A 25,877-nucleotide genomic window follows, 5' to 3' on the forward strand; every position below is an offset into this window, starting at 1 on the left:
TTCCCCGGCCCTCAGCTACCACCCATACCACTTCGCTGGCAGAGGTGTGGGTACAGACATCTGTGCTGCTGCTCAGATTGGTTTGGTGTGGTGTGGTGAAGACAACTCTTCGAAGACAGCAGCCTCTGGCGCAGGGCAGACCTCTGTACAAGAATCCTGCTGGCAGAGCCACCCAGTCACGCCTCTCCTTCCTGCTCTGCAGCTATTATGGGCCATAGAGAATGACTAGTTTGGGTTTAGATTTTAAATAACTCAAATGACAAACTCCATGGACACCAGTGCTGCTAAGTCACACAAAATATTTGCCAAGAAGTGAATGGAGTTCAAATTTTAAAAGAATTCTTTTTCTTTCTTTTTATTCCTTTATTTTTTATCTTTATTTTTTTTGCTATGATGACAGTTGATCTCAAGCTCACACAGGAAGATAAAATTCTTCACAGAGCAAGTTAACATCCACTGATTAGATCATATGGGATTCTAGCACCTCCAAAACGGTGAGGGCCACACACAGGACAGCTAAGCTGTCTCATTTACTGTTATGAAGGGTCTGGTTTTACTCAAGTGAATTTCCCTGCCTGGACTGCCTACCCAAATCCTTTTTTAAGGCTGTTGTTGGACAAGTCACATTATCAAAGAAGGAACTTTAAAATTTAAGAGCATTTTTTCCTTTCCCTGAAGAAGGCTTTAATTATGAACCTTCCACAATTTCTGTATTCCTCATTCTGTAAATGCTTTACTCCAGCTCAATTCCTGATTTGTCTTAAAACGTTGGCCTGAGGGCTTTAGCTGACAGTCAAGATTGTAATACACACCTGGTGTTTACTCCCACAAGGACCACTCTTGCCACCACATGTTCCCATCCTATGTTGGGACAATTACAGGTTTCTTTCTCCTTCCAGACTATAAAAACCTGCTTGATCCATTTCTCATCTTTTTTTGAGTCTCTGCATTGAAGGTACTTGAAAAACATGTGAATAAATGTTAGGCAAAAAAAAAAAAAAAAAAAAAAAAAGCTCTCAAGAAAATCTTCTGTTTAAAAAAAAGAAAGCCTATGTATGCTTTTACGCATGTGCTTATAAGGAAGTCTCAAAAATAAGCTCTAAGTTCTTTATTTTCTTTTATTTGAAAGAGAGAGAAACTGGGTGCACTAGGGCCTCTAGCCATTGCAAACAAACTCCAGGTGCATGTGCCACCTTGTGCAGCTAGCTTACTTGGGTAATGGGGAATCAAACCTGGGTCCTAGGCTTCACAGGCAAGTGCCTTGACCACTAAGCCATCTCTCCAGCCCTAGTTTTTCTAAACAAACAACAACAACAACAAAAACTTATTTATTTGAGAGAGAGAAAAATAAAAACACAAAACAAAACTCCAAGTTTTTAAAACTATGGATACCACTGGGGGAAGGGATGTGGAGAAATTGAGACAAGGAGAATTTTCTTTTGAAATGTTTCATTCTGTATCAACTATTAACAAGCAGGAAATAGTTGTGCATAGTGGTGTATCTCTGTAATCCCAACACATAAGAGGGAGACAGGAGGACCACAAGTTCAGGGTCAGCCTCAGCTATATACCAAGTCCAAACCTATTCTGGACTACATGACACTCTGTCTTTAAAAAGACAAAACACAAAATCGTAGCCGGCCGTGGTGGTGCACACCTTTAATCCAGCACTTGGGATGCAGAGGCTGCGAGTTCAAAGCCACCCTGAAGTGAATTCCAAGTCAGCCTGGGCTACAGGGGAGACCCTACCTTGAAAATCCAAAGCAAAAAACAAACAACAACAAACACACACACACACACAAAACCTTAAGCAGGTATTGCTTTTTGTTTGTTTGTTTTTTGAGTAGACACAATATTTAGCTGAAGACAAAAATAATGATATTTCAATATATATGGTGTTTTTTTAAATCCTTAATATGTTTACATTGCAGTGTAATGCACATAATATAAAATTTACCCACCACTTAAAATTGGTTTACAGTTCAATGGCTTTTAGTAAATGTACATTATACAACCATCACCACTATCTAAGTCCAAAACAGTTTTCACCTTACCCCACCCCAAAGAATAGCACTTAAATGTCAGTTCCCAACCCTCCCATGTCTACTCTTTTCTATTGCTATGGACTTGCCCAATCTGGGTATTTCATATAGAGGATAACATTAACAAGGGCAAGGACCAACAACATTGTAATATATATTGAAATGTGTTTGTTTATTTGAGATAGGGTCTCATTCTATATCCTATGCTGGCCTGGATCTCACTATGTATACCAGGCTAGCTAGCCTTGGTATACATAATTCCACTTACATATTACATGTAAAAGTGAACTCAAAATTTGGACCCAAGATCTAAATATGAGTTAAAACTATACAATTCTTTAGGAGGAAACAGTTGAAAAATCTTTCTGACTTTGAATTAGACAAGTCTCTTTCTTTGTTTTGGTTTTTCAAGGTAGGGTCTCACTCTGGTCCACGTTGACATGGAATTCACTATGCAGTCTCAGGGTGCCTCGAACGCACAGCGATCCTCCTACCTCTGCCTCCTGAGGGCTGGGATTAAAGGTGTGTGCCACCACGCCCAGCAGGTTTCTTTAAAAAAATATTTATTTATTTGCTAGGAAAGGAAGAGACAGAGAGGAAGAGTATGGGTGCACCAGGCACTCCTGCCACTGCATACCAACTGTATACTTGGTCCTCACTGGTGGCAATTTGGTAGGTGGCACCTTGCTAGAAGAGGTGTGTTCCTGGGGGAGGGTTTTGGGGTGTTACAGCCCAGCTTCCCTTTGGCCAGAGTTCCCCTCACTCTCCTGCTGCTGTTTTCTACTTGCTGTAGCAGAGGTGACGTCCAGCCTCTGCTAATGCCATGCTGTCTCCTGCCATCATGATGTTTCCCTTTGAGACTGTAAGCCAAAATAAAAACTTTCCTCCCCAGATCAGCTGCTTTTGGTCAGGTGTTTTGTCTCAGCAATGAGAAGGTAACTATATCAATGGCTATAAATCAAAACCACCACCAACAACAACAAAAACACAAAGAAAGCAATGAGAATCAACAGGAATGTGGAGAAATTTGAACTTAGTTATGTTACTGGTGGGAATGTGAAACTGTGGCTGGCATGGAAAAGTGAAGGAGCAAGGCACAAAGAGCATGTATTATATGACTCCATTCATGTGAAATGTTCAGAATAAGCAAGTTAATGAAGGTTAAAAAGGTGATTTGTCATTTCCCAGGGGGTGGGAAAGGAGGGAACTTTCACAAGTGTCTGCCAAGGTAGATTTATTGGGGGGGGGGGGAGATGAGAGAAATGCTTTGGAATTGAACAGCTGAAATGATGGCATAACCTTATGAATATACTAAAATCCACCGGAGTGTACACTTTATTTAAACATTTTTTTTTTATTTGTAAAAGTGTGTACACACATGTATGAGTGTGCCAAGGTCTCTTGCTACTACAAACAAACTCCAGATGCATGTGCCGTTTTTTGCATCTGGCTTTTACATGGGCATCTGTGGAGTTCTGGGTCAGTAAGTCTTGCAAGAAAGTGACTTTAACCACTGACCATATCCCTATCCCCTGGAGTATACATTTCCTTAAAAATAGGCACAAGTTAACTTCTAATGGGATGATATCCATATGGAAGAACATATTCCTTTAGCATCAAGAAACCATTTATGGGCTGGAGAGATAGCTTAGTATTTAAGGCACTTGCCTGTGAAGCCTAAGGACCCAGGCTTGATTCCCCAGTGCCCATGTAAGTCAGATGCACATGATGGCACATGCAGTGGCTACAGGCCCTGGTGTGCCCATTCTCCCTCTCAAATAAACAAAAATAAAATATTTTTTAAAAACCATTTATAAGTATTTTAAAACATTGATGAGAGATCTGCAGGTATGGAAAAGCTGTTTCCATGCTCAAGACTTCAAGAGGTTCTGGGGAACCTCTTCCTCTGATACACCCCCCTAGTGCACATGTTAAGTTGTTAGGAGGCTGAAGTGTGTGGTGCAATACTCTGTGCAGGTTTTCACAGCTAAATACACTTACGTGCAAATGACCTGTTTGAAAATTGCAAGTGGCACATGGTGGTGGACAGCTGCACCCCCAGTACTTAGGAGGTGGAAGGAAGAGGACTGCAAGCTGAAGGTTAGCCTGGGCTACACAGTGAGGCCCCAGCTCCAAAATGCCAAATAAGCCACTGTCCTGCAGCTTCTGTATCATGTGAACTTTTAAAGTTGAACACATATACAAGTATATTACACATATGCAAGATGATGATAATAAAATAAAGTCTATTTGCAAAATGAACCTATGCACTGGCCAAGATGACAGAGACTCTAGCAGCATGAAATGAGGGAAGATTCTTCTTCTATTAAAAAATAAAAAACTTGCCAGGCATGGTGGCACACGCTTTTAATCCCAGCACTCTGGAGGCACAAGTAGAGAGCTTAAGGACACCCTGAGACTACATAATGACTTCCAGGTCGGCCAAGGCTAGAGTGAGAACCTATCTCGCAAAACAAAACAAAAAGAAATAATAATAATAATAAATAAAATAAAAAAACTCGCCAAGCATGGTTGTACTTGCCTTTAATCCCAGCACTTGGAAGGCAGAGGTAGGAGGATTGCCTTGAGTTTGAAATCAGCCCAAGACTTTATAGTCCAGGTCAGCCTGGGCTATAGCAAGACCCTACATCAAAAAACAAAATTAATTAATTAATTGAAAAATAAAAACTCTTGGGCTGGAGAGATGGCTTAGCAGTTAAGACAAAGGACCTTGGTTCTACTCCTCAGGACCCACATATGCCAGATGCCCAAGGTGGTGCAGGCATCTGAAGTTCGTTTGCAGTGGCTGGAGGCCCTGGTGCACCCATTCTCTGTCTGCTCACTCTCTTTCTCTCTCAAATAAATAAAACAATATATATATATTAAAAAAATAAAAACTCTTGGACTGGAGAGATGGATTAGTGATTAAGGTGCTTGCCTGTGAAGCCTAAAAGGACCCAGGTTCGATTCCCCAGTATCCAGGTAAGCCAGATGCACAAAGTGGCACATATGTCTACTCTGCAGTAGCTGGAGGCCCGGGTGTGCCCATTCTCTCTCTATCTGCCTCTTTCTCTCTCTCTCTCTACATAAATAAGTAAATATTTTTAAGTGTATATAAAAAAATAAAATCTTCCTAATTCAGTAAGGCAGTTTTAAAAAGTCCTGTCTGTTCTGCTTTCAGTGGAGGGTTGAATATAGTTTGCTCACCTTCAATCTAATCATCACATCAGTAAAATCGCATATGGATACAGTTAAATCACATACAGACATTTGCTTCTGAGTTCAAGGCATTTGCGTCTTAGACTCTCTTGAATCCTCCTGGGGTCAGAAGTTGCAGCAAGTAGAAGACGCACTGGCAGCTCACTCCCTGCAGGCAAGTGGCAGGGTAGGACGTGACAAAACTCACGTGTTGGTACACACAAAGCGAGCCCTATTCACAGTTTTTCCAACAGAAAGTGCTAGCAGGTGTCAAAATCCAAAGGTCTCAACCAAGAGCAGAAAACAATAAGTGACCTCGTCAGCTGGGAAAGGCTGAGATGTAACAGGTTTTGCTGTTGAGCTAACCATAATCTCAAATTCACTGTCAAAGTCACCAAAGGTTTCAAAGGTTTTGCTTGATATGGGGCAGTAGGAGACGGAGGCAGTGGGGTATAGCCGAGGGAGGATGCAGCAAGCAGGGAAAGGTCTCTGCCCAGCCTGGTTCTTTGACTCACTTACTACCTGTTCCCTGATCACTTTCCAAGGAATTTACTTTTTATGAAATGTGGCATGTTATTAAAGAGTATCAAGATAGATCTTATTTAATCGTTTATTCTGATACTCTAAAGCAAAATGGTATCTAGCTGGGCGTGGTGGCACACGCCTTTAATCCCAGCACATGGGAGGCAGAGGTAGGAGGATCGCTGTGAGTTGGAGGCCATCCTGAGACTCCATGGTGAATTCCAGGTCAGCCGGGGCTAAAGTGAAACCCTACCTCGAAAAACCAAAAAAAAAAAAAAAAAAAAAAGGTATCTAAAAGAAGAAAAAAGTCTACTACGGAGGGAGAAGGGAGAGGACCACAGAGTTGTGAGTCTTCAGGTGGAGTGCCTGGCAGTTAGCCTGGGAGCTGGCACTTCTCCTCAGTGTCACCTGCTGGGAACATGTGCACACAAGCCGTGGCTAGCTCACCACTGTCCATCTCTCCCCGCTGAAGACAGTAGAACACAGTTGGTCCAGAGTGTGGGGATGGCAGAGGCCAGGCCCAGGCTGAATATCCCTACAATAAAAACTTTACCCCAAAGTCTGGAGGAAGGGAACTGCAATTCTTCAATATCCGCCTGCCTTGCTGAAGAAGCCACAGCGGTTGTGCCAGCTTTCTAGAAAGTCACTTTGAAGAAAAAATCCTTGCTAGCTATGGGACACCCTCTGTTAGGATTTGGAATACAGGCTGGTTGCTAAGGTGTGATAAATGGGACAGAGAATGGTCCAAGGGAAGAGGTCTGGGAGTAGTGGGAAGAGAAGATGAGAGGCCTAAAGAAAGAGCTGTGGTGTTATGCCAAGGATTACTAACGGGAAACTATCTTACAAATTTAACAGGAAAGTAACATCCAAGTGATGAGAAGAGAAACTGATGAACCAGTTCTGCCAGAAAATTTCAAACTCACAAGACCAGAAAGGGCCTGAGGAAGAAGGGTCCTCCATCCCCAGCTGAACATAACCACTACCACAGAGCGCAACAGCTGCCAGTAAAAGAAAGGGTCCAGGCCAGGAGCCAGGCCTGGCTAAAGAAGTCAAGGTAAAGGGGGACAGGCTGCCCTAAGCAACTAGCAGTTTAAGCCCTGGCCCCTCCAGGCACAGGTAGCTGACAATCAGCCAAATGCCACTATGACAATGCTAAAACCTGTTTTCTACAAAAAAAGCATTGTCTTTACAAATGGAAGAGGAGATCAATTTCCACTCTCCTGGTCTGCTTAGTTATACCATGCTCTATTGCCTCAGCTTGCTTCCAGGGGGCCTTCTCTACCTGAATTATTCTATCATTTTTGTTGTTGTTGAGGTTAAGGTCTCATTCTAGCCTAAGCTGACAAGAACTCACTCTGTAGTGAGGAGGCCTTAGAACTCACAGCAATCCTCTTACTTCTGGCACCCAAGTGCTGGGATTAAAGGTGTGCGCCATCATATGGGCTTATTCTACTACTTTTTAAAATTACAGTAATGGATTTCATGATGACAAGGTTTTTCTCAGATTTTTGTTGTTGTTGTTGTTGTTGTTGTTTAACGCAAGAGGGGGGAGGGAGAGAGAGAATGGGTACTCTAGGATCTCCAGCTACTGCAAACGAACTCCAGCTGCATGTGCCACTGTGTGTATCTGGCTTACATGGGTTTTGGGGAATTGAACCTGGGTCCTTAGGTTTCTCAGGCAAAAGCCTTAACTGCTAAGCTATCTCTCCAGGCCCATAATGACAAATTTTAGTCAAGTATTATCATGGACTTTGACCATATTCATTCCCCACTATCCTTTCCTGTTCCCTCTCCCACTCCCCACTCTAGCACTTCAGACCTGTGGGGGATTTCTTGGGCTGGTGGGAATGTCAGTGCCCAGGACAGAGCAAGGTTTATAGGCCAAACACCTGTTTTGAGCCACCCCCATGCTCCATGCCAGGCCCTCCCCTTCCCCTATCAGGCCCTTCCTACTGGTGAATTTTATTTTACTTTTACTTATTTATGTTTGGATTTTTGAGGTATGGTGTCACTCTAGCCCAGGCTGACCTCAAATTCACTCTAGTCTCAGGGTGGCCTCAATCTCATGGTGATCCTCCTGCCTCTGCCTCCTGGCCTGGCCTTGTCATCAGCTACTATTGAGACATCTGTCCCATTGTGATCCTAGAGATCCTCTAAAAGTACAACAAGGGCAGAGATGGTTCAGTGGGTAAAGCGCTTATTGTGCAAGCATAAGGACCTGAGTTTGAATCCCAGAACTCATGTAAAATGCCAGGCATTAGGGCTGCATGCCTGTAATCCCAGCACTGGGGAGGTGGGATAGGAATCCCTGGGGCCCACTGGCTAGTCAATCCAGCTGCATGAGTAAGCTCTAGTTTCAGCAAGAGACCCTGACTCAAGAATACTGTAGAGTGCAGCTGGGCGTGGTGGCGCACGCCTTTAATCCCAGCACTTGGGAGGCAGAGGTAGGAGGATCGCCGTGAGTTCGAGGCCACCCTGAGACTACATAGTGAATTCCAGGTCAGCCTGGGCTAGAGTGAGACCCTACCTCGAAAAAAACAAACAAACAAACAAACAAAAAAGAGAATACTGTAGAGTGCAACCAAGGAAGACCCTCAACGTTGAGCTAGGGCCTCCACAGGCACCCCCCCACACACATTTGCTCACACAAATACATACATACATGCACACTACACACACACAAAAAAAAGTAAATAAAAAGAATTAAGATAGGTTGATATTGTATATGTGTAATTACAATGATTGTAATGGGGAGGTAATATGATGGAGAAAGGAATTTCAAATGGGAAAGTGTGGGGGTAGGGGGGGAGGAAATGATATATTTTATAATCATGGAAAATGTTAATAAAAATTAAAAAAAAAATTTAAGGCAGGCATGGTGGCACACACCTTTAATCCCAGCACTCAGGAGGTAGAGGCAGGAGTGTCACCATGAGTTCGAGGCCACCCTGGGCTAGAGAGACACCGTACCTCGAAAATCCAAACATAAAGAAGTAAGAGTAAAATAAAATTCACCAGGAGGAAGGGCCTGATATGGGAAGGGGAGGGCCTGGCATGAGGTATGGGAGTGGCTCGAAACAGGTATTTGGCATAAATGGTATCACAGAATCTGTATTACTGGGGTGTGTTTCCTGTTCAATAGGCTGGATTTCTAGTGCACAGATCTGGTATTACGCTCTACCCCACTAGAGGCCATAGGACTCAAAATTATACCCAGGGCGGGCCTGGGGCTCAGTGCTGAAACCACCTTGTCCTCAAGCAGCTGACTGTCAAGCAGCCCAAAAGATGGCTTGAGTGGGTAGGGCTGTGGTGAGATGCATCAGCATGAGGGTCGGGCAAGCTCTGCCAGGAGGCTCAACAGAGACACAATGTCTCCTTCACTATGTTCCCATTAACTATTCCCTTTTCTAACTTGAATATTCTTTAAGGGCATTTTCATTTGTTTTTGGCTGAGTTTTCCTCCTATTACTAAAAAGGAATCAGTTTTTTTTTTTTTTTTCTTCTGGTGCTGAGGACTGAACCCAGAGCCTTGTGATTGCTAGGCAAGTATTCATCCTTTGAGCTAAATCCCCAAACCCCAGGAATCAGTTTTGAACATGAGTTAGCATGCAGAAGACTATTCATATATTTCTTTATTTTAATTTTTTGCTGTTGTGAGACAAGGTCTTATGTAGCTTAGGCAGGTCTTGAACTTGCTTTGTAGCTGGGAATGACCTTGAATTCCTGACTCTCCTGCCTCTACCTCCCAAGTACTGAGATTTCAGATATGCACTACCACACTTGACTTTTATGTATACACAGTTTTTTGGCTTCAGTATATTTTATTAGTTAAAAGTGGAGACCATGTTTCATGGCTCCAGTTGCATATTATTTTAATAAGGTCATGAATGACCCAAGTGGGTATTCTTGAGGTCTTGCCTCAAAACAAAACTGTTACCACCACCACTCTTCATCCCAGTACCCCAAGAGACTGGCCCTTGATTCGCCTACACTGAGGCAGGTTTCATGGGGCAAGGATCGGACCCCCTGAGGTCCCAGAGCTTATGACTAGAAAGCTGGGAGTCACAGAACGTAAGAGGTGAGAGGTGGACAAACAAGTGAACTTCAGATCTGACTCCTAACCTTGTTCTTGTGCCTCAGAGCAGCTGTGTATTTGTATTTTTTACAGATTAGCTCTGTGACCTCAGGTAAAACTCCAACATGTGAGGTAGATACCTCCCACAGGAGATGAGCAAGGTGACTATGAGCAAGGGTACCTACTACAGTGCAGGCATGTGGTGGATGTTCAAAAGCATGCTAGCTGGTGTTGTGTTTAGACTCCATATCAGATTTGTTAGAAGACATGATTTGGAAAGCCTATTTTCCTTATTTAAAAAAAATGGGGGGCTGGAAGGATGGCTTAGCACTTAAGGTGTTTGCCTGCAAAGCCAAAGGACCCAGGTTCAACTCCCCAGGTCCCACATCAGCCAGATGCAAAAGGGGTGCATGCATCTGGAATTGTTTGTAGTGGCTGGAGGCCCTGGCACATCCATTCTCTCTCTCTCTACCTGCCAATTTCTGTATGTCTCTTTCTCTCAAACAAATAAATAAAAGTAATTTTAAAAACTGGCGCTGGCTGGGCATGGTGGCGCACACCTTTAATCCCAGCACTTGGGAGGCAGAGGTGGGAGGATCATCAAGAGTTGGAGGCCACCCTGAGACTACATAGTTAATTCCAGGTCAGCCTGGACCAGAGTGAGACCCTACCTCAAAAAACAAAAAACAACAACAACAACAAAACAACAACAACAAAAAAACTGGGGCTGGAGAAATGGCTTAGTGGTTAAGGTGCTTGCCTATGAAACCTAAGGACCCAGGTTTGATTCCCCCTGGACTCATGTAAGCCAGAGGCACAAGGTGGTACATGCTTCTGGAATTCATTTGCAATGGCTGGAGGCCCTGGCACACCTATTCTCCCCACCCCCCATCTCTCCAATAAATAATTTAAAAATTATTTTTAAAAATTTGGCTGGGTGTAGTGGTACATGCCTTTAATCTCAGCACTCGGAAGGCTGAAGTAGGAGTACTGCCATGAGTTCAAGGCCAGCCTGGGCTTTAGAGTTCCAAGTCAACCTAGGCTAAAGTGAGACCCTACTTGAACAACAACAACAAAAATTAAAGCCATTGTGGCCCAGATAGATAAATATAGGGTCAGCTCCCTCAAAAAGGTCTTACCACAGTTCCATCTGTCAGGGTGCAGCCGGAGAAACGTTTTGCAAGAAATCCTTCAAAGTTGGTGGTTCTCTGAATTGCAAAAAGAAGCAATTTCACTTCAATTTCCTTAGCTCTGGCACGCATGATCTTGGAAAGTTCTGTCCTTCAAAATAAAGAAATAAGACTGTTGTCATATGTGGTAGTTTGAATAGATGGCCCTTAATATACTTAAGTGTTTTATTAGTTTGTAGTTTGCATCTGCCTGAAGGAGGTGTCACTGGGCAGATCTTAAGGTGTGGTGGTGCATTTGAAATTCCAATCTAAAGATATGTAAAGTGCCTAGTTTCACCTGGAGTTCTGAACTGTGCTGTGTGGCTTTTGGCTTTTGGGGCTTGTGGCTTCTCTCTCTGCGCTTAGACCTGTGAAAACAGGCCAGCTTCTTCTGCTGTTATGGAACTTCCCCTGGATCTGTAAGCTTCAATAAATCCCTTCCTCCATAACTGTGCCTGGTCTGAAAGTTCATCTCAACAAACCTGAAGCTGTCTGCCACAGAAAGTGGTACCAGAATGTGGGATGAGATGAACCGGACCATGTAGATTTTGGTCTTTTGGAACTTCTGTTTTGGAGCAGTGGGTGTGGACTTAGACAGTATCAAACTTTGAGGCTTGGATATGAGCTTTCTAAGGGGAAGGAAAGACTGCAAAGGGCTTTGTTGGAAATGGGTTGCTGGCATAAGGGCTGGCTGCATTCTGCTGCCCAGGCCCAGAGAATTTGATCAAGGTTAAATTTGTAATGGACTGATGTACTTGGCTAAAGATATTAGACTGAAAGATTTAAGATTTTAAGTTGGAAAACCTCAAGCAAGTTTTAAATTACTGGCACTGAGACTGGTTTTAGGTTACTAAGGCTGCTATTGTCAAATACATTAGCAATCTTAAGAGAGATGGCCCAACTGCTTTACATTAAAACAATAGAAAAGATGCCTGAAAAAAGACTATAATAGAAATGTAAACTCTTTTGGAAAGAGTTGACTGGAGAAGAAACCTGCTTTTCAAGGTTGCGATTTATCTCATCCCTAAATTAAGAATATGACTGTGTCCTGCACACCTGGTATTAGTTTTGGAAACATGAGAAATGCATAGAGTGGTCATGGATTACACACAGTTCCAGGAGCTGCTGCTGAGATGCAACATGAGGCAGGGCGGATAACCTTGATAGGCTGAATAAAGAGCCTTTGGAAGATGGACTGTGGTTTGCATGGAGACCTGAAGACGTTTTAGATATGCTAGGACTGTGTAAGGACTACCATGGAGGCTATTAACTAAAGATGGAAATTTTACCTACCACTCAGCCCAGCTGGAGGGGTGGAACTGGAAAATCCAGAGACTGCCAGCCATTGGACTTGAACTGCCAAAGTTTGATGTTTGCTTGATGATTGTGGAGTCTGCATTGTTCTTGTCTCTCCTTGCTATGCCTTATACCAGTTGAAAATGTCCCTTTATATGTTGAAACTATATAACTTGTTTGATTTTACAAGACTCACAGCTAAGAGACAATCTTAAATCTCAGATGAGACTTGGGACTTTGGAACTACCTTAAGTTGATAAAGACTGTGGGGAGCTTTGAAATCGGACTGAATACAATTAACAGTATGTGATGGTTTTAAATCTACTGGGGGCCAGGGCAGAATGTGGTAGCTTGAATAGATGGTCCCCAATATATTCAGTGTTTTATTAGTTTGTAATTTGCATCTGCAGCCACCATGGTGGAGGAGGTGTCACTGGGCGGAGCTTAAAGTGTGGTGGTGGGTTTGAAATTCCAATCTAAAGAGTTCCTAAAGTGTGTGTGGCTTTTGATTTTTGGGCTTGTGTCTTCTCTCTCTGTGTTTGGACCTGTAAAAACAGGCCAGCTTCTTCTCCATTAGGGAATTTCCCCTGGATTGTAAGCGTCAATAAATCCCTTCCTCCATAACTGTGCCTGGTCTGGAAGTTCATCTTGGTGAACCTGTAGCTTTCTGCCACATCATGTAAACATCACTTGTTTGAGATATGCCAAATAAACTAAATGGCATATACTGAGAAAAAATGTATATTATCATCTCAAACCCAGAGGTCTGTTAACAACTTACAAAGCCCAGGGAAAAGAAATACAACAAAAATGTTCTTCAGATACTGGAAAAGAAAATAGTATAAAACCCAATATATGTTGTGATTTTGTGTACATAAATATCTCAGATGAGGTTAATTTGTAAATTTAGGCACAGTAAGACATCAATAATAACTTATGATATAAGCAAACAATTTTAACAATTCTGTTGATGGTCATAATACTGATATGAAAATATGGCACAGACTTCCTGTTTAGGCCTATCATACTTTCCCCACCATGATAGACACTTTCCCTGTAAACTTTAAGCTGAAAATAAACATGTTCTTTCCTTAAGCTGCTACTGGTTTGGCATTTTGTTCCAGCAACAAGAAAGTAATCAATAAAACTATGAGAAAGTTATTTAAAATTTGTGAGCTGGGCATGGTGGTACATGCCTTTAATCCCAGCACTTGGGAGACAGAAGTAGGAGGAGCCCCATGACTTCAAGGCCACCCTGAGACTACATAGTGAATTCCAGGTCAGCCTGGGCTAGAATGAGGCCCTACCTCAGGAAAAAAAAAAAAAAAAAAAAAAAAAAGTGAATTGTTTATTTCTGGCATCATTCATGGAAAGTTAAACCACAGATAAGAGGAGAGTACTGTATACAGTGTGAGTAAGAATTTTAAAGTGAAATTATCCAATAAAAATAAATCAAGGAGATGGGTATGGTTGCACACACCTTTGATCCTAGTACTCAGGAGGCAGAGGTAGGAGGATTGCTAAGAGTTTGAGGCTACCCTGAGATTCCACAGTTAATTCCAGGTCAGCTTGGGCTAGAGTGAGACCCTATTTTGAAAAAAAAAAAAGAATTATGGATGCTAATCTGATATGATCACTGCTATGTGTATATCTTTAAATCTTTCAATAACTGGTTAATAATGGGATTCAGAATCTTATTAAGATTCACATACCCTACGTAATTTCACAAGTCATGAATTAAAGCCCCTTGTCTTCTAGAGAGCTCAATAAACACCCCTTCACCCAGATCAGGAGCCCTATAAATGCCCATCAGAGACTAGAACCCCTACGTGAACGGCATCACATACACGCTTGGCTGGTTCTTGCCTGTGGAGCCAGTGTGCAACTCATCCAGGTGTTCTGTTTCAGAATGTAGGTTATTAGGGAACAGTGACAGCAAGTTCTTAGTAAGTACTAAGCTGTCATCATTTTCCCACACAAATAAATGACAAAGTCAAACAAAGAGCCTCTGAGTGTATCTAAAAATGTGTCTGTAGGACGTTAGCCAAGATTCTCACAAAAGCTTGGCAGTAGCACTGCCTTTAACAGAGACAATGCTGCTCACCAAGACTTGTGGTCTTTAGTAAACTTCCACTCTAGTGCAGCCTCATTTTTCACAGGCCTGGCTGGCAAGTCTGCTCAACTTCAGGCTAAAGAGAATTGGCAAACAGTTTCTCAAGGAATTCACTCTTCTTTGCTAAAAAGGATTTATAAGCTGACAACAACAACTAAACATGACCTAATACTCATCTATTTTGTTAAATACTATAATAGGTTCTAAATCTATGATAGCAAATGTGTTTCTTAAATAGCCTCGTTGAAGACACAACACAAAAAGCAGCTCTCCTGCAACTATGGAGTGGGGGGGGGGGGTGAAAACGTCAAGAAAGGTTCAATGTAAGAGATCTACCACTCTGGTGAGGGGCGCAGGCAAAAAGGAGAACTGTGTGTGTACAGCAGCATGGAGCACATGGGAAATCTCTATTCTGGCTGTCCAACTATGATTTAGGTCTAAAACTAAACACTAAAGCCAATTTTATTCATTTATTTATTTGACAGAAAGGGGGCAAAAGAGAGAGAGAATGGGCGTGCCAGGACCACTAGCCACTTCAAACAAACTCCAGATGTGTGCGCCCCCTGTGCATCTGGTTAATGTGGGTCCTGGGGAATCAAACCTGAATCCTTTGACTTTGCAGGCAAATGCCTTAACCACTAAGCCATCCCTCCAGCCCCTAAAGCCAATTCAAAATAAAATAAAATAAAGCCAGTATCATAAAACATTGTTTCAGATTGTGTCTAAAGTATACAAGTTGAAGATACTCTATGATTTTTAGGAAGATGGGATTGAGTAGCTGAGTGGTACAACCGAGCATATACAAGGTGCTAGGTTTGACCCCAGCATGAGAAAGAGTCAGACATGGTGGTGCACACCTTTAATCCCAGCACTTGGGAGGCAAAGAAGTAGGAGGATCACCATGGTTCAAGGCCAGTCTAAGACTACCTAGTGAATTCCAGGTCAACCTGGGCTAGAGTGAAAAAACAAAAGAGAGAGAGAGAGAAAGTGACCATAAATGATACTAAAGCAGCTGAGTTATGCTTAGATACAGGTCTCTTTTTTCTGTTACCAATCTGAAGTCAAATGTAATTATGTGCTGTTAGAAGGAATGTATAATTCATAAACACCAATTACCAGCCTTGTTACAGCTGCATACAAGCAAAGAACAAGGTTGACTATAGTTTTACCTGTTACAGTCTATATTGCATACACTTGAGTTAACCTTGCTGGGCTGTAATTCTTAAATACCAAGGGACTTTGTGGCCTGGGTCATATTCACACAGACTGTAGAGAGGATGAATGAGAGGTCTTTAAAATGCCTAAAATGCTCAGGTGCCAATTTTATTAATCATAGAATATAAATAAGGACATTTCTTTCAATAAGTATTTCCTCAGTGTCTGTTACTTCCTTAAAGATTTTTTTTTTTTTTTGAGAGAGAGAGAGAAGAAAGATAAAGAATTGGTGCACCAGGGCCTCCGCCACTGTAACAGAAGTCCAGATGCTTGTGCCACCTAATGCGCATGTGTGACCTTGCACTTGCTTCACCTCTGTGCGTCTGGCTAAAGTGGAATCTGGAGAGTAGAACATGAGTTCTATGCTTTGCAGGTAAGCTCCTTAACCACTATGCCATCTCTCCAGCCCTCTGTTACTTCCTTAAAAGAGAGACTACCTTTGTCTCTGTAATTATCTATCAAGCAAGTCAGAAAATAAGTCATGATGGTCATACATGTGCATGCTAATGCATGTGATACTGATGCAGGGACACGGGGTGATAAACCCTGTGGGTAAATCTGGGTGGTGAGCCCTGAGTTGGTAAAGGATGGAGGCAGGCTATTTGAGGCAAAGGCTAGGCCACAGGCAAATCCTAGAGCTAAGAGGGGAGCAAAGGATGAGGCTGTAGCTATTATGAAGATTGCACCAATCATTTGGAGAAGCCTAGAAATGGTTCCCAATTTGTAGGACAGAGTGGAACCACAGAGACTAGAGGTTGATTTTGAACATTTGAGTCAACACCAGAACCAGCAGATAGAAGGAATCTACCTTGTCACATGGCAAAACTCCACGGCGATCCTCTCAGTCATGTGCCACTCCCGTGGAAACATTCGACCATACTTCTCCTCATAGTCCACAAGCTGACGTTTCACCCAGGCGTAGCGTCTGTCAATTTTGTCCAGCCAGGCGACCTCATACAGGTGGGAAACAAAACCACCCCAGAGCTTAGAAATAGTAATGACAAGGAAAAACACAGACCCAAGAAAAAAGACAGCCATCTCTATGTTTCTCTATGTTTAAAAAGACTCTACATTGTCTCACTGACTTGATCTAGGAGTTTTTAATCTGGGGTCCATGGCTGAACTTCCTTAAAACTGTAAAGTTTTATGTCTAAGTGTACTTTTCTGGGGAGAAGATCAATGCTTTTCATTAATTTCTCCAAAGAGTCAGTGGCCTAAAGGTCAAGAACCATGGACTTGTAAGGTCAGCCCCAGGACTCTCAGTGCAGTAGTCACTATTATCACACAGCTGCACCAATAAAGCATAAACCACTAGGCCTGGAAATGCTCGCTTTCAATAAAATTCAAGTGCTTGATCTGACCTTATCTGGTTAGTACTTACATCTTGGTTTTCTTGAAAAAGTACTAGATACTCTGATAGATGCTGCTTAATGAACTTTTTGATGATTTCCTGTTTGATTCTGGTATCCAAAATATTAGCAACCAGGCATGCATCTCGCAGGACATTGCTGGGTCCTCCAGGCCTCTGATAAAATAAACAACACACACCATTTCAAATGGCAGAAAAGACTTTTAAATATCTTGGCCTGTGACAGCTGCTATTTCTTGTTTCTCCTACTGTTATTATTCCTACTCCCTGGACACCCATTCTTTCTACAGTGGACAGATATTTTAGTTACTTGTTCGTTGATGAAAGAATCATTAAGCTAGTCTAACAGTAACCAACCTAAAAACTACCCTGTGAATCAGTAATGAAACATTCTGAAAAACAGAGCCAGCAAGGATCACAGGAAATTTTACTTTCTGAATACTAGAATTGAAATAGAGCTAAAAAGCCAGATTGACAGCAGAGATTCTGTTTAAGGGGCCCACAAAGTCAGCCACATTTTCCTGCTTCCTGTTTTGTTGTTTGTTTAAGACAAGGTTTTTCTATGCACAGCCCAGGCTGGTCTCAAACTCATGATCCTCCTCCCACAGTCTCCAAATGCTAGGATTATAGGTTTGGGCTACCACGCCCAACTAGGATTCTTGTTATTAAAGAGCTATTTTTGTGCCAAACAGGGTGGTAGCTTTAAAAACCCAAAACCAGGTTCCAAGCTACTAGACTTGTTTCACTAAGTCAACCAGCCAGATGGGCACACAGAGTTGAAATACTGTGACAGTAGCTTCTTGGCCTGAGAAGAACAGTGGAAGGAGGGAGGGGCTATAAGGATACACTAGCAAGAATGGTCTTTGTTATTACCAAAGGAAGTGGCATTTCACGGGCCTTCTGTACAGTAAATCACTGAATAAATGAATGACTGTGCTGATCATGGTCTCTATAGCTCAAAGACCTTACTCTTGGCTCAACTGAATAGCCTTATAGCTTTGGAAAAGGTTCTACAACGTTTTACTTTTTACTTATTTTAGTGAATTCTACTCAATTATACCCATCTCAATTTAAATTAACTGTCACTTAAGCTGTCTGAGATCTGTGACCTCCATTCAGAATGACATTGTGCCTTATGAACACACTGATGGCTCAACTCTGGCTTCAAGATAAAATGCTGTAGCTCATAGAGAAGTTGCAAAGCCAGAACCCATAGGCTCATGGGTTCACTTTTTTTCAACTTATAAAAAATTTACTAGATTATCTTGGATTTTTAAAAATCTTTTATTTATTTTTTAAGACAGGATCTCACCCATGTAGCCCAGGCTGGCCTAGAATGCACTGTGTAGGCCAGAAGAATCTATAATCCTCCTGTCTTGGTCTCTAGAGTACTGGGATGACAGGCATATGCCCCACTATTGGACTTTTTTGGGGGGTGTGTTCAAGGTAAGGTCTTGCTCTATCTAGCCCAGGGTGACCTGGAATTCATGATGTAGTCTGAGGCTAGTCTAGAACTCATGGCACTCCTCCTACCTCTGCCTCCCAAGCACTAGAATTAAAAAGCATGTGCCACCACACCTGGCAGGATACTTTTCTTTAACATCTTGATTTCAATTTACAAAATAAGAATGACAACATGAAACCTTTTAGAAAAATCAGTAGTCTTGACAAGAAAAACATAAAACTCTGAATATCAACAAAATTCCACTAAATCACTGAGCCACGTTCCAAGAAGCAAGAAGGGAACATGATGAGGATGGGGTAGCAGAACACAAGGAAGCAGACCCTAGGAAGACTCTACTGCTTGCCTGACCTTTCCTTCTTACTTCTTGGAACTTTGTTTTCCTCAGGGGGTCAATGGGCATAATAGCTCTCCAGCATCTACTCCTTCCTGAGTCACATTAGGGGACTAAGGAAAAGGAGGTTCTTCAAGAAAAGGGCTTTATAAATAAATATCTGATTACTAGTGGTCAGCCACAAAATATGAAGACATTAAAATCAGGAGCTGGGGCTGGAGAGATGGCTTAGCGGTTAAGCGCTTGCCTGTGAAGCCGAAGGACCCCGGTTCGAGGCTCAGTTCCCCAGGTCCCATGTTAGCCAGATGCACAAGGGGGCGCACGCGTCTGGAGTTCGTTTGCAGAGGATAGAAGCCCTGGTGCGCCCATTCTCTCTCTCTCTCCCTCTATCTGCCTTTCTCTCTGTGTCTGTCGCTCTCAAATTAATTAATTAATTCATTAATTAATTTAAAAAATTTTTAAAAAGTCAGGAGCTGGTTTCCTATAGAAAGTAACTTACCAAAGCTAGGGCAAGCATCCCCGCCTACTTCCTAAGTTTCTTTTATGGAACACAAAGAAAAAACGATTAAGATACTTCCAGTTATTGAATTATAGAGCAGATCAGGAAACACTCCTTGGCTCCTAAGTGAATGTATATCCCCATCTCCACCCACAAAGCACAGTGAGGAATGCTGCTGGCCATGTGCTTGGTCTCATTTCTGCCTTGAACAATCCTTTCTCTCGAAATAGCTTAGCTAATACAGAAAGCAAGCTTCTGAAGGGAATACCCTCCCCAACACATGCAAAGTAGTTAGACGGCATCTGCTGCAATGTGCAGTGACAGCTGAGGGAGGAAAGCTAGTGCAAGAGACATGGAACCGACAGCTCACAATGAAAGCCTGGGATTCCATCAACACAACACAGATAGCTCCACTACCAGTGAGCGCACACAATCCCAAAGAACAGGATTCCAGTCATTAAAGTGAGTCTCCAAACTGTGTCATAAGTTACATAAGCTTGAGACAATTCTCCCAGTTGTCTTTTCACCAAACCAAAACCATTATGTTATGTAACAACCCTAAAAAACATTGTGGCTTGAAAAGTCATTTGTTTTTTTAAACATGGCTATGGGGGAGGGGGTTATATGTCTATACAAAGTTTGATATATATTAAATTAAACCAAAACAAAATCTCATTTTTTTAAAGATAAGGTCTTATGTAGCCCAGGGTGGCCTCAAACTCACTGAAAATGATCTTAAACCTCTGGTTCTCTTGCCTTTACTTCCTGAGTACTGAGATTAGATAATGAGCAATCATCCCTGGTTTATGTGCTACTGGAAATGGAACCTAGAGCTTCAGACATGCTAGGTAGGCACTTTACTAACTGAGCCATAACCTCAGCCCAAATGCTCTTTTTTGTTGTTGTTGTTTTATTTTTTTGTTTGCTTTGTTTTTGAGGCAGGGTTTCACTGTAGCCCAGGCTGACCTGCAGTTCCAGGTTGATCTTGAACCCACAGCAATCCTCCTACCTCTGTCTTCCAAGTCCTGGGATTAATTAAAGGCATGTACCACCATGCCTGACTAAATCCTAACTTTTTGTTTACTTTTATTTATTTATTTGAGAGTGGTAGAGAGAGAATGAGAATGGGTGTGCCAGGGCCTCCAGCCACTGCAAATGAACTCCAGATGCATGTGCCACCTTGTGCATCTGGCTTATGTGGGTCCTGGAGAAATTGAGCCTCAAACCCGAGTCCTTAGGCTTCACAGGCAAGCGCTTAACTGCTAAGCCATCTCTCCAGCCCTAAATCCTCACCTTTTGATGCTAGAAAGACAACCCTACTTTGGGATATTTAAAATAGAGGTTTGTCTGATTACTTTAAACTTGAGCAACAGATTTGCCTCTGAGAGCCAACACTTTTAAATTTTATTTACTTATTTGCAAGCAGAGAGAGACAAAGGAGACACAGGTAATGAGAGAATGGGCACACAAGGGCCTCCAGCCACTGCAAACAATCTCCAGATGCATGTGCCCCTTGTGCATCTGGCTTACTTGGGTCCTGTGGAATCAAACTTGGGTCCTTTGGCTTCACAGGCAAATGCCTTAACTGCTAAGACATCTCTCCAGCCCAGACAACACTGTTAGAATGATAAATGAATGGTGACTACAGCGAGTATGAACCAGGGAAGATGGTGTCAGTATCTAAGGACTGAAGGGAAAATGGAAAACAATACCTTGGTGCCCTGTGAAGGAAACGCTTCTTCAAAATCAGCTAGAATTTGCTGTCCTAACTCTGTCTGCGCAGCCTTGACCCTGTAAGGAAAAGAGAATGTATTAATGACTGGTATAATTTTCAAATACCTGTGCAATTATGCATAGATCCACAGGGATTGGAATTATTGTCATCTTAGAGATCATGCAGGTGACCATCCAGAAAGGCAGAGGGCTGTGCAACTAGAAAAGAGGTCACACAGTAACAGGTTTATGAAGAGGATGTGGATTCCAATTTATTCTTGAATGCATTATGTCGTCGTCGTCGTCCCCCCCCCCCCCCCCCCCCCGCCCAGACAGTGCTAGGGATCAAATCCATGGCTTTGGGCATAGTAGGAAGGAGCTCTCCACTGAGTAAGTCCACAAGGATTAAATTTTTTTTTTTTTTTTTTTTTTTTTGAGGTAGGGTCTCACTCTAGCTCAGGCTGACCTGTAATTCACTATGGTATCTCAGGGTGGCCTCGAACTCACGGTGATCCTCCTACCTCTGCCTCCCAAGTGCTGGGATTAAAGGCGTGCACCACCACACCTGGCTTTATGGATGAATTTTCTAAACCCCTATAGTTCTGATAGGCCACCCCTTACCTTCTGGGAGGTGAAATATTAATTGCTAAAAAATTTCAAGGTATGCTAAAGGGGGATGTTAGTTAACAGCACCCAAATCAAACATATCCATTCTGGGATTACTGTAGTAGAGAATGGAAAGTTTGTTTCTGGGTAGTTTTTCTTTTTCCTCAAAACTTTAAGCATCTTTAAACAAATAAACAAAAAGAATATTCTTGAAGAAGAAAAAGATCCAAATGATCAAATGCTCATTAACAGTGAAAGACATTATAGGGTGTTGTGGTGATGCCTGTAATCCAGCACCACGGAAGTACAGGCAAGAGAATCACAAATTCAAGATGAGCTTGAGCTGCATGGCATTATCATGTCTCCATGGGGGTGGGAAGGGAGTCATCATGGTTTATTGTCTATAATTATGAAGCTGTCAATAAAAAAGTTTTAAAAAAAATCATGTCCTCAAAACCAAAACAGTAAAACCAAAATGAGTGGTTGGCATGGAATGGAGACTTCAGTTCAGGAGATAGATAGAAGCTGATACTTAATGGTGGTCTGCATGCATATCAGGTGCTCAAGAAATAGTCATCAGCTTGAATGACAGAGGGGAAAGGAGAAAGCAGCAGCTAGGAGGAAACAGGAAGCGCACATCAGCACACCCTGCAATCATGGCTACACTGCTGACACCTGGCTTGCCCCAGCCAGGCTCAGAGCTGCAGTGGAGCTAGGCCCAGAGGCCACCACTGGACTGCCCGAGCCCAAGGCTCCATTAAATAGCATGCTTCTTTCCTTACTCATTCTCTACCCTGCAACTTCTGGATTGATTTCATGAAGTTTCTAGAAATAGTGAACAATTTAAAACCACAAATTTGTTGGCTATTACAGAGTACCTGGCAACCTGTTAAGCTTTTTTACTTCTTTAATGAGAGGAAAGGAATGGCCAGAACAATCTGGGTTTTTTTTTATGAAGAATATTTATAATTATGTGTTATTCCACATACTTTCCAGGGTTTTTCCACTACCTTCAAAACTTTTCAAACCTCTACTATAGGTGGGCTTTAGCCTTTTAAGTTGGATTTCAGGTTTTCTAGATAAGACTGTGCTAGAATAGCCTTTTCCCCAAAGTCAAGGTTGCTCACCTGATGCTGCCCAACAGATATCCAGAAACTTTCTTTGACTATAAATTCAGATGAGTAAAACAAGAATGTGCTTTCATAAAACTGACCCCAGGAGCATCTTGTGACTTGTACAGAAAGAGCCAGCAAACTGCTTCCTATGGTGCCAGGTCACAAGACAGCTTTCAGGGGCTAGAGCCCTCTATCCCAACCTTCTTCTTGGTAGCATGTAGAGTACCAGCTCTTTCCTGAGCCATGGGGACAAATCCTGTAGGGGAGGTCCACCTCTGATCAGGGGTACTCATGGCCATGTGTTCAGAGCTACTAAGGACTTCGATGAGACCCAGGCCCAGCCTCTGCTTCTACTACCCCCACCTTCACCCTCAACAATCCCAACTTCTATAATTTTGCTGACTTGACACTGAGGTGGCTGAAAAGACAACCAGAGCTTAAGATGAAACTTAGTAATGCTGGAATACAAAAGAAAGGGATTTACCGGGCTCTGATTGATAGCAATCTCTAATTCATGTTCAAAGTCACCTCTAGAGACAGGCTAGATTTAGTCGTGCCACTAATGAACTACATGTAATAACTTACTTCCTCTATAGGGCCACAACCAAGAACTATTGTGAAAGAAGAGGGTGAGTACAGAGGCCTGTACTAGATGACTTTCAGTGTCTTTCTGGTGTTGATTATTCTACAACGCCCAGCTTACAGCATTAGCTGACACTAATATCCATCTTGGCTACAAGTTGGATGTATAATTAATGTTGGGGCAGAAAATAAGTTTCTGCCATGGATGGCTTCCAGGGCCAGTTGTTAAGAGTATCTACTACTGAGTGACTCAGACGAAAGAGCAGTCATTCCCTTGTAGACATTACTGACAGTACTCATAAAGCCAAGTCACATTTCCAGGCATCCTCTGGGGGAGTTGTGAATCACAAGCTTTATAATTGCTACAGTTTAGTATGACGTGTCATGTGTTCCTCAGCTGGGGGAGCTACTGAGAGGTTACTGAATCAAGAGAGTTTGAACTTCCAGTGATGGATTCCTAATCTGATGGCATTATTATGCGTTGTGTGAAACTTTTTCCCTGGGGAAATGCAAACACTGTCTATTCACCCCAAATAGGACACAGATATCAGACCAAAACAGGATTACACCAAAATCAGTTTTGGTCAACCAATGGGCTTAATGGGGTTAGAGAACACGGCAAGGTTGCTGACAGGAATGTGGAGCCCCAAAGCAGCCATACTACCTAGAAGCCTTCCCCAAATATGGAGGATGACCTCCCTATGGCCACTTAGGTGCAGTTCACCATCCCTTCATCTTCTATCCTTAGGTACTCACAGCTTAAAGAAGGGGCACCTGAGATCTCAGGTGGGAGTCTAATGACCATCCCCACACCCTTCTTTTTATGGGGTGAATGTCAACAGGCTCAATCTCACCTCTCTCTCATGAGTTGTCCCAGCTGCTACTTATTTATTTATTTTGATTTTTGAGGGTCTCACTCTGGCCCAGGCTGATCTGAATTTCACTATGTAGTCTCAAGTTGGCCTTGAACTCATGGCAATCCTCCTATCTCTGCCTCCTGAGTGCTGGGATTAAATGTGTGCATCACCATAACAAGATCCTGCTTTTGATAAAGCCAGAAATAGTTGTTTACTGCTTTCAATGCAGAGGAATTTGCCATAGAAGATTGAGAAATGAGAACAACTAGGAGTTGGGAAGTTGGAAGAAGTAGGTCACCGGAAGCTGGGTATGGAGGATTATCCGAGCCCATCTTTCTCTGCCTCCTGTCTGCCACACGTGCTCCCCATCATGATGTTCGCCTCACCACCCATGAGCCAAAACAAAAAAGCCGAATGACTGTGGACTGACATCTCTGAAACCATAAGCCAAAATAAATTTCCCTTTTGAGTTGTTTCTCTTACTTATTTTGTCACAAAAACAGAAACTAAAACAGCAATTAACTGTCTAAATAGAATCCTAGAAATAACTTGGCAAGCTTCATTCTTTTGTGTGTATATGTGAGTGGTATGTGTATGCATGTTCATATATATGGGAATATGAGTGTGGAGGCCAGAGGACAACTTCAGGTGTTATACTCAGGAATACCACCCTCTTTTTGAGACAGGGTCTCTCATTATCTCGGAGCTCCTCAAATAGGCTACATTGGCTAGTCAGCAAGGATCTTCCTGTTGCCACCTCCCAGCACTGGGATTAGAGGCATTTGCTGCCATGCTGACATTTTTTAAAAATATCTTTATTTATTTATTTGAGAGAAAGAGAGAGAGAATGGGCATGCCAGGGTCTCCAGCCACTGCAAATGAACTCCAGACACATGCACCCCTTGTGCATCTGGCTTACGTGGTCCTGGAGAATTGAACCGAGGTCCTATGACTTTGCAGGCGAGTGCCTTAACTGCTAAGCCATCTCTCCAGCCCCATGCTGACATTTTTAAGTGGGCTCTGGAAATCAAACTCAGGTCCTCATGCTTGGAAAGCAAGTACTTTACCCACTGAACTCTCTCTCCAGTCTAGGCTTATCATTGTTATTAAAGTTAGACTACATCTAATAGAAAAGATTAAAAATTCCTCCTGGCATACAAATAAGGCTGGCCTGTTGTGTGATAGCCACCCAAAGTTGGTTACTCCCAGGAAATGAACCATTCTGATAGCACTAAAGAAAATCAATGAGTGGCTTCTGCTGTGTGATAAAAGGGGTGTTCTAAGGTGCCCCTTTTTTTATTTTGGTTTTTCACTCTACCCCAGGCTGACCTGGAATTCACTACATAGTCTAAGGGTGGCCTAGAACTCACGGCAATCCTCCTACCTCTGCCTCCAGAGTGCTGGGATTAAAGGCGTGTTCCACCATGCCCGGCAAAGGGGCCCTTTCTTAAATATTCTATGATACATAAGGAGCGGTGCCAGAGGAACAGAAAATCATACAAATTATTTAGATATTTAGAGATAAAGAACCCTGGCACTTAATTATTATCTAGTCAGTGATAGTCCAAACAAATTATTTTCAACACTTCTCAAATACTCCCCATCAAAATATCTTCAATACTTCTCAAATACTCCCAAAGATTCAGTCTTCACTGAGTGGAATGGCTTATAAGTCAGAAATAACCATGGAAATGGCCATGATAAAGATTC

At 42.5% G+C, this 25,877-nt stretch overlaps 1 protein-coding gene across 1 annotated transcript in view; it reads right to left on the minus strand.

The window, feature by feature from the left end:
• Window positions 1-25,877, minus strand: part of Vps53 (VPS53 subunit of GARP complex) — a 192,304-nt gene that overhangs the window by 93,838 nt on the left and 72,589 nt on the right. Inside the window, exons 8-11 of the mRNA XM_045158762.1 lie at window positions 21,007-21,085; window positions 17,012-17,155; window positions 16,439-16,581; window positions 10,977-11,118 (exon numbers count right to left, since the gene is read on the minus strand). Of these exons, the coding sequence (XP_045014697.1) occupies window positions 10,977-11,118; window positions 16,439-16,581; window positions 17,012-17,155; window positions 21,007-21,085 (508 nt within the window). The remainder of the gene's footprint in view (window positions 1-10,976; window positions 11,119-16,438; window positions 16,582-17,011; window positions 17,156-21,006; window positions 21,086-25,877) is intronic.

This window comes from Jaculus jaculus, chromosome 9, assembly GCF_020740685.1.
Source record: "Jaculus jaculus isolate mJacJac1 chromosome 9, mJacJac1.mat.Y.cur, whole genome shotgun sequence".
Taxonomy (NCBI): Eukaryota; Metazoa; Chordata; class Mammalia; order Rodentia; family Dipodidae; genus Jaculus; species Jaculus jaculus.